The sequence below is a fragment of the Canis lupus genome, chromosome 4 (assembly GCF_048164855.1).
Source record: "Canis lupus baileyi chromosome 4, mCanLup2.hap1, whole genome shotgun sequence".
Taxonomy (NCBI): Eukaryota; Metazoa; Chordata; class Mammalia; order Carnivora; family Canidae; genus Canis; species Canis lupus.
This window is the reverse complement of record NC_132841.1, coordinates 35,862,918-35,875,338: the sequence shown is the minus strand read 5'-3', so window position 1 is coordinate 35,875,338 and position 12,421 is coordinate 35,862,918. Positions and strand designations below refer to the sequence as shown.

General features: G+C 66.7%; 1 protein-coding gene across 3 annotated transcripts; it reads left to right on the top strand.

Annotated features, from left to right (window-relative positions):
• Nucleotides 1–538: 538 nt before the first annotated feature.
• Nucleotides 539–6,119, top strand: LOC140631544 (TBC1 domain family member 26-like). Of its 3 annotated transcripts, none has more exons than XR_012029086.1 (6): nucleotides 539–670; nucleotides 926–1,006; nucleotides 1,341–1,445; nucleotides 1,841–1,950; nucleotides 4,637–4,757; nucleotides 5,737–6,119. XR_012029086.1 is itself a non-coding variant. In XM_072822867.1 (4 exons), exons 2-4 carry the CDS (start codon nucleotides 968–970, stop codon nucleotides 1,931–1,933), a joined length of 237 nt encoding a protein of 78 aa, XP_072678968.1. In that variant the 5' UTR covers nucleotides 539–670; nucleotides 926–967; the 3' UTR covers nucleotides 1,934–1,979. The 3 variants fall into 3 exon arrangements, 1 of the variants encoding a protein (XP_072678968.1); XR_012029085.1 differs by lacking the exon at nucleotides 5,737–6,119 and adding an exon at nucleotides 5,436–5,654; XM_072822867.1 differs by lacking the exons at nucleotides 4,637–4,757; nucleotides 5,737–6,119 and having other exon boundaries at nucleotides 1,841–1,979.
• Nucleotides 6,120–12,421: the final 6,302 nt, after the last annotated feature.

Sequence of the window (12,421 nt, the reverse complement as noted above, 5' to 3'; positions counted from 1 at the left end):
GGAGGGAAGAGGAGGAGGGGGCTGCCCTGGGTGGGAACGAGGGAGGGGACAGCCCAGTGGCCTAGGTCGCAGTGGACGAGGCTGATGGGTCAACAGCCCCACGAGAACCTGACGGAGGCTGGAGACCCCAGGTGGGGCCCCCTCAGCCCTGCTCACAGCCCAGTGGCTGCTGGGATGGCTTAGAGGTGGGTCGTGCTCAGAGGCTCCGACAGGACAGGAGGTGAAATGGGCCAGGGTGGCAGAGGTGACAGCAGAGAGGGGAGTCAAGGGACAGCAGGGGGACGACCAGGGGGCATGGCGAGGCCGGCAGGACGCTGGGCAGTCAGGCCCTGGGGAGGCGGGGGGACCTCAGCGGGACGGTCACGGGGCACCCGGGCCATGCTGACAGCTCTCCGGCTGGTCCATCGAGGAGGGGGGCAGGTCACCCCCTGGGGGCGCCGAGGGGTCCCCGCCCACCCCACCACCGGCAAACACCCTTCTCAGACCCCCTGGAATGCCGCCCCTGCCCGCCCTCAGGCTGCTGGCAGCCCCTGCCCTCCCTGGAGGAGCCCTGCCCTCCCCAGGCCCATAGGGGGGCGGGGGGTGGCTGTGGGGCCGGGGCCTCAGGGCTCTGCATCTCTTGCCTTCCAGGGACAAGGAGCTGCCCGGCCCCAGCCCCCGCGAGGCCAAGGTGAGAGCCCATCCTGGGCCCTGGGCAGGAGCTGTCTGCACCCCGTCCCCCAGGACATCCCCGGGTGTCTCCCCAGTCCCCCGTCCCAGCGCTGCACGGGCTGCCGGGAATGCACCCCAGACCCGGAGCCGCAGTCTGCGGGGGGGCCCTCTGCCTTCCTGGCTCCTCTGGGTCCCGCGGGGGACTGGACGCGGCCCAAGCGCCCACCTCCCGCGGCTGGAGCCTCATCTGCAGCCCCCGCTTGGCCTCTTCCAGAAACTCCGCCAGGAGACCCGGCGCGCGGACAAATGGATAAAAATGCTCAAGCGATGGGACCACTACCTCCTCAGTGAGAAGGTGGGGCGCTGGGTGCCCCCGAGGGCTCTCCATCCTGACGGAGCTGGGCGGCCGCCCTCAGTGTCCTCCTGCCCCGTCCTTGGGGGAGCCCCCTGTCTGGGGAGAGTCTGCTGGGAGCCCGAGCCTCCCCAGGTCCCAGGATGGCGGTGGGGGAGCGTCAGGTCAGGGCCACAGTCCCTGCTCCTCTTGGGGGACGGGGCCCAGCTCCAGGGAGACCTAGCCTCTCCACAGACACCGTGGAGCCAAAGCCGGAATCTTCTAGATGCCTCGCACTCCCTGGGCTCCAAGTGGCCGCCCTGGGCCCCTCTCACCAGCACTGCCTTCCTCCCTGCAGCTGCGGTGCCGGGTCTACAAGGGGGTCCCGCCCCAGGTGCGGGGACAGGTGTGGCTGCAATTGCTGAACGTCCAGGTTAAGGCCAGGAATGCCGGGAAATACCAGGTGGGGCCCTTCCACTCCCCGTGGACCCTCAGTCCCCTCCCCACCAGGGCTGACCCCCTGTCCCCTCCCCACCAGGGCTGACCCCCATGTCCCCTCCCCACCCGGGCTGAACCCCCATGTCCCCTCCCCACCCGGGCTGAACCCCCATGTCCCCTCCCCACCCGGGCTGACCCTCAGTCCCCTCCCCGCACAGACAGCTGGGCACAGGCCCTCATGCAGGCCCTGCGGGCACGGTGGGCACTCCCGCCATCCCCGGCCTCCCAGGGGAAGGAAGGAGGTTCCTGCAGGACACACTCCCATGGTGGCCCCAGGGCTCCCTGCCCAGGACGGCAGCTGCTGACAGGTCGGGGTCTGTGTCCCTGACGCCGGCTCCTCCTCCCGGGGTCTCCCCGCAGGAAATGAAGGAGGCGGCCCTGGTCTCCTCCCAGGACATCATGCAGATCGACCTGGACGTCAACCGGACGTTCCGCAGTCACACCATGTTCTGAGACCGCTACGGGGTCGGGTGAGGCTGCTGGGCCAGCGGGGTTCGGGGGCCCGGGAGAGGCCCAGGGGCTTCTGTGCAGGGGACACGGGGTCTCTGAGGCCGGGGGGGAGCGACGGCAACAAACAACACACTGCCACATGGTAGGGTGCTGGGGATGACCTCCGTGCCCCAGGGAGGCCACCAGGACGGGGCCTCCAGGGGTCACCATCTGAGCTGAACCCCAAGGGGGTGAGGGGCGGCCCCGTGAAGAGCAGGGGGCTGAGGTGGGGGCGTGGGGGGCAGTAAGGGGACCTGGGTGCCAGGCGGCCCGGCTGCAGCTGGACCAGGACACATGGACCCGACAAGGGTCGCACAGGTCAGGGTGACACCCACCCTCGGTGCTTTATGTACTTCTGAATTCTGGGCATTTTATTTTAGACAATTTGCAGTTGGTGAGCACACATAGTATGACGACCCCCAGATACCGCCCCCGGTCCAGGCAGGCCCTGCGCTGAGCACACAGGGCCCCAGGGGCAGGGGTCACAGCAAACCCGACTGGAGTCGCCTTTATCTGTAGGCGTCTCTGTGTGCACCTTAGAGAAGGGGTGCCCAGTGTCTGCAGCCCCCCACCCCATCCCCCTCAACCACCACCCCCACGCCATCCCCCTACACCACCCCCCACACCATCCCCCACACCCCCACACACCCCACCCCTACACTATCGGTCCCGCCCCCTCCCACAAGGACGCGGTGCAGCTGCCCCCTGTGGGACATGATCAGCCTCCCCTGCCACCTTGGGGTTCTCTGGACGGCCTGCTCCCGTCAGAAGCCCAGGTGTCCCGTAGAGTCCCCAGGGAGGGGGGAAAGCAAGGAGCCCCTGACGGGGGGGTGCAGGTGGGTGGAGCAGAGGGTGCAGCTCCCTCTGTGTGCAGCGGGCGGGGTGTGTGGGAGCCCGGGACCCCAGGGGTGACCTGCAGGGGCACCAGGGGCGGGGCTGAGGAGCCACCAGGCAAGGGTGGCTGGGCTTCCCGGGGGGCCGCTCGGACGTCTCCCCACGAGAGCTTGGTGCTCCTCCCTGCAGGGAACCTGCTGCCCCCCGGGGCCCCCGCAGCCCTCAGAGCGCGGCCAGGTCAGGCTGACCTGTGACCCCCAGCCCAGGGGGAGCCGGCCTCCAGCAGCCCGGGCCCGGGGGCCGAAGAGCCGTGGCAGACTCAGGCTGCCTTGCGGGAGGCATCGGGCGGCTCCTGGCAGTGCTGAGGGGGCCGCACCCCGTACCCTCCCGCGGGCTCAGATAGTGACCCCAGGGGTTCACAGCCTGTATTGGGGTCACACCTGCACGACGTTCCCTGCTCTCCTCACGGTGGCTCAGACCTGGAGCCCCGAGATGCTCTGGGATGGGCGGGTCCAGGGTGCCCCCCACAGAGTCCAGTCCAGGGACACCTGGGAAGGCCTGGGGGTGCGCTCAGGGTCATGGACGCCCCGGCTGCGTGGGCTCGGGGCAGGGGCCACGTGGGGCTGGTGGTGTTCCCGGGACACGGGGCCAGGCCAGGGCAGGGGAGGAGAGGCGTCAGGGGCTGCGGGGACCAGGGCAGGGGGAGCGCTGGCTCCCAGGGGGCGTGCAGGGGTGCCGCTCCAGGGCTGGAGGGGGCGCTGGCGGCGCTGGGGGAGCCCGGAGCTGCACACCCCACAGTGGGAGCCGCTCGGAGGCATCCAACACTCCAGGGTGCACATAACCCCCCGCACGGTGCACGTGTGAGGTCGCCACCTGTCCCTGTGCGCAGACCTGACCCCAGAGATGGGCCCCGCGGAGGGGCCCTGAGGGCCGTGGGGCCTGCGGGGCGGGTGTCTGCACCTCCGCGGCCTCACTGGGCGGGGGCTGACTGAGCAGAGCCCCCCGCTGTCCCCCCTCCTAGGCAGCGAGCCCTGTTCCACTTGCTGGCGGCCTATTTGGTGTACGACACCGTGAGTGTCCCTGCCCCTGCCTCCTGCCCCGCAGGTGGCCTTGTCCTGAGTGCTGGTGACCAGCGGGACTCACAGTTAGGGCCCCAGCTCCACGGCCCGAGATGCTGGGGAGGGTGTCTCTCCTCCAGGACGGGCAGGGGGCTGGGTGCAGACCTCCTAGGGGAGGCAGGGCCTGCGTGCCCGAGGGTCGGGGCCGCCTGGGGCCCCGCGTGCACCACAGCCATCCTAGAACTCGGGTCTGGACCCTGACAGATGGGACGACTGATGAGAACCTGGGCGGGGAAGGTTCCCACTCCCCTGAAGGGCACGAGGCCGAGGCGCCCAGGAGGCCACCCCCTTCCACGGCGCATTCCAGAAGGGTCCCTGAGGACACCAGCTCACACGCTCCCCGGCCCCGTGGGGTGTCCTGGCCCAGCTCCCCTCGTGGGACCTCCCAGGGGCCACAGTCAGGGCCCCCCCCCCGACCTGCCCTCCGGGGGGTCTCCAGACCTGGCGGGTCCCCTGCAGCCTGGCACAGGTCACGGAGGCCCCTCCTGCTGGTCTGAGGACGGGGGCCCTGGCACGGCGGCCGTAGGGCTCGGTAGAGGGGCCCGGGGTGCTGGTGCCCGAGCTGGTCCGGGTGACCCTCACCTGCCCGCCCGCCCTCTGGGAGCCCCCTCTGGGAGCCCGGGCTGTGAGGGAGCCGGGGGAGCCTGACGCCCACGGGGAGGGCTCAGAGGGGGCCTCGGGGCGCACGCCCTCCATGGGGCTCTGGCTTTTGCAGGAGGTGGGCTACTGCCAGGGCATGAGCGAGATCGCGGCCACCCTCCTCATGTTCCTGCCCGAGGAGGACGCCTTCTGGGCGCTGGCCCAGCTGATGACCGACGACAGGCACGCCATGCACGGTAGGGGCCCGCCAGGCCGCCGGGCGGGAGGGGAGCTCAGGAGGGCCTCCCTCCAGGCTGCTGCACCAGGGGGCAGGCGGGGACCCCCCAGCCCGCCCCCCCACGGGCAAGGGCCCCGCCTCCCCGGTGGCCTCGGGGTCCCGGAGCCACGGCCACCCGCCCCACCGTCTGCAGGCCAGGCTCGCACTCCCACTGCTCCCCCAGCCTCCCGCCCGGCTGCCTGCTTGCCCCCAGGCCCTCCTGCCAGCCCACGGCCACACAGGGCCCAGGGGGCAGCGTCTTCCCCTCCCGGGGGCCCCCAGCCTCACTCCCAAGCCCCACAGAGGGCCGTGCACGCCCATCACCCTCCCCGTGGCCTGCACCCACTGCCCCTCGGGGCTGGGGACCCGCCTGTCCCTGCAGCGGCCCCTGCAGGAGAGAGGGTGCTGGGTCAGCCAGGCCTGGTCCTTAGCCTCCAGCCCACGCCCCGCGGGGTCTCTGTGAGGACGAGGGTCCCCGGGCCCCGCACCCCCGGCCTGGGAGGCAGCCCTGCCCTCTGGGAAGAGCGGATCCAGTCAGGGCTCAGAGGGCGGTGGGCACACGGGAGTCAGGGCGTGGGGGGAGGCCCCTGCCCCGACACCCCCCACCCCGCCTGGTGCAGGAGGAGGCCCTGATCGTGGGGGCCTGGGGCCTTCTCAGGCTTCTTCGTCCCGGGCTTCCCGAAGCTCCTCAGGTTCCAGGCTCATCATGAGCGCGTCCTCGAAAGAGCTCTCCCCGACCTGAGGAAGCACATGGCGAGTGGGAGCTCCGGAGGCTCTGTCCCTGGGGCCCGGGGCAGGGGCTGGGGGGCACGGCCCTCCGAGCTGCCCAGAGTTGGGGTCATGGTCCTCCCCCTGGGGCCCCGGGGCCACCCTCGAGGCTGGGCTGGGCCGTGGGGAGCACGTCCATCCGGCTCCAGGGGCCGCGGCGTGGGGCCTGAGACCTCCTGCCCTCCCGCCAGGACGAGGAGCAGATGTCCACTGGAATCTACACCCCGAAGCGGTTTCTCCAATGCTTCCTCGGCCGGGTGAGGCCCCTCCGGGACCCCTGCTCCCGGACCTGCCCCCTGCCCCCGGGGAGGGCCGAGCTCAGTCGCACCCTCCAGACGAGCCAGGCCCGACCCCAGGGCCCTGAGGCTGAGGCTCACAGCCCAGCCCGTCCTGGAGAAGCCCAGAGGGTCCCTGGAGGAGGTTCTGGGGGGCGGGCCATCTCTGCCTCAGCTCCCCCGGGGGAGGCCGGGTCAGCCTGGGGTGTGGACAGGCCCCCGGCCATTGGGCGGCCAGCCTGGGGTCCTCTCGAGGCGTGGTGTTGTCAAATGGGGGCAGAGTCTGTGCCCCCAGGGGTGCGGGGGTGCTGGCCGGGGTCGGAACCCGGAGCGGCCAGGAGCCCTGATCTCCCTGGGAGGAGGGCATGCACAGGGGGGCTGTGGGGCCTCGTCGGAGGCAGCTGGGGGGCGGCAGGGGCTGTGGGCAGATGGGAGGCCTAGCCTAGCCCCAGCCGAGCCCCCCAGGGGCCCTGCTCAGGCTGCTCCTCCCACCCGCTGTCCCCTAGACCCCCTTCTCGCTCATCCGGAAGCTGTGGGATGCTTATATACTGGATGGGGAGTGGGTGATCACGGCCATGGCCTGCACCATCCTCAAGGTGCACAGGAGTAAGTGAGCCCTTGGGAGCCCAGGTGTGCTGGGGGTGGCGGGCAGGGGCGGTGACCCTGTGCTCTGAGCAGCACCCAGACCTGGGGAGGGGGGACGGCGGGGCAGACGGGAACAGCGGGGCTCCCTGAGAGGAGCAGCGGGCAGGGGCCACCCCGGCCAGTGCACTGCCCACGGCGCTCCTGGGCACAGCGGGACCCCAGCCACTGCCCTGGGGGCACCGGGGGCCCCAGGGCGGGGCCCTCTGGGTCTGACTCTCGCCCACCGCCCAGAACGCCTCCTGAAGCTGCCCCTGGAAGGGCTCCGGGAGTTCCTCCAGGACTCTCTGGCCCAGCCCTGGGCCCTGGAGGACGAGGTGGTGCTCAGACACCTTCGGGCCTCCATGACCCAGCTCCGGAGGATGCGGTGCGACCTGCCCCGCCCAGGTGGGCTCAGGGCCCCGGCCCCTCCCGACTTGGCCTGCTGGGGCTGCCCACAGGGGACAGAGCCCCTGGGGCCCCTGTCCTCATCTCTGGGGCTCTCCTCTCCTGCTCTAGCATCGGGGACCCCAGGCCAAGGCTGGGCGTGCGGGCACCCACTGCAGGGCCCGGGCACCAGTGTGGGGGGCTGAGCACAGGGTCAGGCTGGGGGGCCACACGGGAGCCATGAGGACCCCCAGGGCCCCCAGTGGGGGACACACAGCCTGCTGGAGACGCTGACCCGGCCTCTTTCCAGCGGGACCTGAGGAGTTCCCCACGAGGCCCCTGGGCCTGGAGCGAGTTTCCCTGGCGCCCGGGCCTCTCCTCCCTTCTCCGGCCTCTGAGACACTGCCCAGGGTGGAGGAGCAGGCCTCCCCGGGCCCAGCCACCCAGCCTGAGCCACCCGGAACCCCTCCCGGCCAGGCCATCGTCCAACTTCTCCTCCAGCGATGGAACTCCCTCCCCATCCTCCCAGTGCAACAAGACGGTGCAGGCAGGCGGCCCCCAGACATGGTGAGCTTGAAGACAAAAAACGGGGTCCCCTTCCCTTCGGCACCTGCCTGGGCCACCCCAAAGGCCCTGCGACGAACCAGGCCTTGGAGCACTCCCGGGACTCCCATCACAGGGTCCCCCCAGCCCCCTAGGGACGACGCTGTCGGGCCCAGGACACCTTTCCTGCCCTGCGGCCACTGCAGCTCGTGCCCCTTGCTGGGCAGTGACGGGCAGAGCCAGGGTGGCGCTGAGCCCGCTGCCCCGAGGCCCCGCACAGGCCCAGGACCCTCTGCCCTCCACGTCCACGGGGCAGCTCGATGCTCGCGGGCCTCGGGAGCAGAGCATGGTGGTGAGTGTGGGGGCCCGGAGGCTCTGGCCCGCCGTCACCGTGCCCTGCCTTGTCTTGCTGTCCCTCCCGGAGGGCGGCACCCCCCGCACAGGACACCAGCCCCTGACCCAGAGGGACCTGGGCTGGCCTGGCCCCGGGCTCTGTGGGGGCAGGGACGACTCGAGCCCCCCCGGGCCCAGCACGAAGACTAATGGGATCCAGCCCCCCGGGGCCCTGGCCAGGCCTGGGTTCTGGCCCCGGGCTGAGCGAGCCCTCTCACAGCCGGATGTGGCCTCCTGGGCCCTGGCCGTGCCCCACAGATCCAGGTCGCTGACCTAGGGCAGCCCTGGGGATCCCGGGACACCCCAGGGCAGGGCAGCAGGGGCAGGCCCGTGGGCCCCACCCGCACCCACACCAGGAGGCAGGCTCCTCCACGTGCTGGGGCTCCAGCAGTCAGTCACCCGGCCCCAGGGGGCCTGAGGCCGGGGTCCAGCTGCCCTGCAGGGACCCAGCGCAGGAGCCCATGGGCCGCAGGCCTAGGTCAGCCCTGCTGTCCTCAGAACCGCCTCTCAATGCCCCAACCTCAGGACACGTGCCCCCACCCGGAGTCCGCACAGGCTCTTGGGTGGGGGACTCCAGCACCCGCACCCCTGTGGGATTCCCACTTTCCTCTAAGGACAGGAAGGTCTCCCAGGGGAAGGCACGCACCCTCGGCTCTGAGTCCCTGTTTGCTGTTGCGAGTTCAATAAATTGTTGTTGTGTGAAAATGCAAGGCCGGCTTGTTTCTGCGTCTCCCGGAGCTCTGTGCACGAGGTGCAGAGAGATCCCCAGAGAGGAGGAGGGGCACCGCCCAGGCCCTGACCAGCCCCTGCAGGGGCGCCGCCAGGCACACACAGCTGACGTCCCCACGTGCCTTCCAGAGGCGGCCAGACGCCAGGGTCAGGACCCCACAGACACTACCGTGACTCAGCCTGTGCCTGGGGCCAGGACGGGCCTGGGACAGAGTGACAGCCGGGGAGCCTCAGGTCATCAGGGTCTGTGCAAAGCGCCCTGGGAGGTCTGTGCCCCCTCTGTTCAGGGGGCCTGGGCTGCCCGGGCTCCGGGGCGCTTCCTCCCCTCCCGGCCCCGTGCCTGTGCGCCTGGGCACAGAGGGCCCGCAGGGCGGTCAGCGTGGCCCTGGAGGGGACGTCAGGACAGCAAGCCCTTGCAGCTCACACACCTGGGCCACCCTCACCGGGTGGGCTCAGCGTACACACCTGATGCTGCTGGATCTCTCACACCAGAGTGTGGAGGGCACCCTGCAAGCCCTAGAGAGTAGGGGCTGGGTGAATGTGGGGCTCGGCCTGGGGGCAGGTAGCGCAGGGGACCAAGGGACCCCAGCCCCGTCTCCACCCCGACTCCCACACACAGGCAGCCCCAGGGCTCCCCCCATGGGCAGCCGGCTCCTCAGGAGCTCCCCACAGGGCGGCCCCGAGGTCTGGCTCCCTGCTGGAGAGGCAGAAGGGAAGAGAAGCAGCCGGCGCTCGGCGGGGACCCACTGCCACCCACGGGAATGTGGCCGAGCCAGACCTTCCAGCTCAGCTGACCCCTCGGCGGGACGGCACAGCACGAGGGAGCCCGGGTCGGCCAAGAGAACCCAGCTAGCCGCCCAGTGCCAGCACCAGAAATGATGGTGTTTCAACCATTTCGGCGTCAGGATGACGCGGCCCGAGGATCAGATCGTGGTACCGCGACAGACACACACACACCCCTAACCCAACAAACATCGGAACTCCCCGAATGTTGTCAAACAGCAGCCGGAAGGTTACAGACACGACGCTGGGGTCCCCGGTAGGACACATGGAGGACGCTACAGACCGCGGCTGCAGAGGTGCTGGAGGCCCGGGGATGTGCCTGCAGGTGCCGACGGGGAGCGCGGGGCGGCGGGAAGCACCCTACAGAGGGGGGCCCCTCCTGGGAAAGGACGCCGGGTCCCCGCGAAGGCTCCGGATGCTGACATCTGTCCTCCTCTCCTTCAGCTTCTGGTTTCCCCCCTATTTTGTTCTTCCTGATTCTCCTTCAGCCTCCACCCTGCATCTGAGCCACTGACCACACGGGCTTCTTTACAACGTTGGGTCCCAAAAGGAGGCTGAGCTCTGGCTCCCGGGATCAGGAAGGATCATTGCCGAGGTTTATGCTGATGCCCCGAGCCCGTGCCTTCACGGCTCTTCTGTCCTGTAGAACGAGGGGAAGCACAGGCCTTACAGGGAAGGAAGCCCACTCCCACTCGGGCGGGACCGTCCCTCGTGGAGGACGTCATCTGGGCCAAGGAGTGCAAGCGGGGTGATCAAGAATAGGTCGCAGGTTAGACAAAGTCCGCTTTGAGGTTTGTCCTGAAGCGAGCACTTACCTTCGATGTCATGCTTTATTAGTTCATCCATTTATTATTTGTTAAAGATTTTATTTTTATGTCCTCTTTATACCCAACATGGAGTTCAAACTCACAATCCTGAGATCAAGGTCCCCCGACCAGGCCGGCCAGGCACCCCAGGGCCATGTTTCTCATCTCTTTGCTGGCTCGCCTATCTCTGCATCCAACTGGGACATCGAGTCCATGACGGGGGAGCTTTAGCTACCACCGAACCTAGAACGTTCTCGCTGTATCCCCATCCTAGAATGACCTTCGCCATTGAATAGCAATTTAAATAAATCGGCAGTCAAATGACTCCTGGTAAAGGAAATGGCCAACTTGTCACTTGTGTGGGCCCGGCTCCCTGGGCTCCCGGGGAAGCTCTGCTTTCTTTAACATCGATCAAGGTCCCAATGACTCCACCGCACCTCGACGCGAGGGCTCAGTTTCTGCCCTGACACAGGCAGCACATCGGCTTCAATTAATACCTATCAATCAATCAAAAGGAGCCTGGCTGCTTGGTGTGGTTCGTAAGAATACGCGACTCTTGTTCTTGGGGTGGAGAGTTCAAGCCCCATGTGGGTGTAGAGATGACAGAAAAATAAAATCTTAAAAAGAAAATCAATCAGTCGGTCTGGGGGAGACACAGCCCCGGATCCCACAGGGGCAGGGAGCCAGCTGACGGGTCTATGCACAGTATTAGAAGCAGCAGAGCACAAAATCAGAACTTTCAGAAGTCTGCTAGAGTGGGGGACATGCTGGCCTTCGCTCGGGAGGCGAAGTGGGGGGGCGGCCCCTGGAGTGACAGGGTGGGCTCAGGATCCCCGGGGTCCCAAGGACGGTGGCGCCAACGGTTCCCAGGCCCAGGAGCGGGGACCCCGGCAGAGAGCCGCGGGACTAGGGCCAGCTGTCTGCCCTGTGTGGCCATAAACTGCAAACCCCTGTGCAGTCACGGGCGCGTCCCTGGGCCGGGCCAGCAAAGGCCAGAAGTGGGAGGATTCCTCCGGGCAGGAGGAGCACGGGTCTCCCCCAGGGCAGCCCCTAAAACTTGGAGGTTTGAAACTCAGTCACTTGGAGATCAAAAAACAAACAGAAGCTGGGACGCAGGCAGGGTGAACCAAGGGTCTGTAGAAGCGGCGGAGGCCCGGGGCCGGGGGCTCCTCTGCGGAGGCCCCTGCAGACCGGGGGGCGGGATGCTCAGCCCCAGGCCCAGGGGACCCGGCGCCCCCGCCCGCATCCCGCCGTCAGCGCGAGGCTCGGGGGCAGCACAGCGCCGCCCGCGGGAGGCCAGACCCTGCCTCTGACCTGCAGGTGCATCGCTCCGGAGGCAGGTGCGCACCTGACATTAGCGCCGCGGCACCGCCCCAAGACCCCGCCCCGACCCCTCGCTGCCGCCAGGTGGATGGACGGTAGAGGCCGCAGAGCTCCGCGGGGAGAGCGGGGTCGAGCTTCCTCTGTACTTTGTGCTTGCTTTATTTTAATTTCTTTTCTTCGATTCTTTTTTTTAATTGCTTGATTTTAATTTTTATGTATATACCTTATATATTACTTATTTTTGTTTACTTTCATTGTACTTTGATTTTCTTTCTTATTTTGGAATTTAGATTCTTTTAACAAGCAGGCCAAAACACACACAGGATCTAGTGTTTTTTTTTTGGGGGGGGGCGGTTGCTGATGTTGTTATTGTTGTTTTTCTTTTTTTTTTTTTCTTTTTCTTCCTTCTTTTTGGATAAAATAATGAGATGGAGAAATTCACCTCCAAAAAAACCTCCTGATACTCACAGCTAGGAAGTTCATCAATACACATATATGATGTCTGACTAGAGTTTAAAACAATGATTATAAAGATAGCAGCTAGGCTGGGAAAAAAGCACAGAAGAAAACTCGAGAATCCCTTACTGTAGAAATAAAAGAACTAAAATCTAGTCAGGCCAACGTTAAAAATGCTATAACTGAGATGCAGTCCCAAGTGGAAGCCTTAAAAACAAGAAAGGTTATGGACCACAGAGGCAGACGTAGGGAACTCAGCCACTTATTAAAACAATAACATTCATATCATAGGAGACTCAGAAGATGAAGAGAGAGAAAAAGGGGCAGAAGTTTTATTTGAACAAATTATGTAAACTTCTCTAACCTGAGGAAGGACACAGACACTGAAAACGAGAGCACAGAGAACTCCCACTAAATTCAGCAGAAGTCGACCATCGCCAAGGCACATCGTAGTCAAATTCACAAAATACACAGACAAGGAAAGAATCCTGAAAGTGGCGGAGGTGGGGTTGGGGGGGGGAGTCCTTAACCTACAAGGGAGGATGAATCCAGTTTGCAGC

Coding starts and splice junctions, on each gene's coding strand:
- LOC140631544 (XM_072822867.1), top strand. CDS start 968: ATGCTCAAGCGATGGGACCACTACCTCCTCAGTGAGAAG. Junction 1,007..1,340: donor ACTACCTCCTCAGTGAGAAG/GTGGGGCGCTGG, acceptor TCCTCCCTGCAG/CTGCGGTGCCGGGTCTACAA. Junction 1,446..1,840: donor GGAATGCCGGGAAATACCAG/GTGGGGCCCTTC, acceptor GTCTCCCCGCAG/GAAATGAAGGAGGCGGCCCT.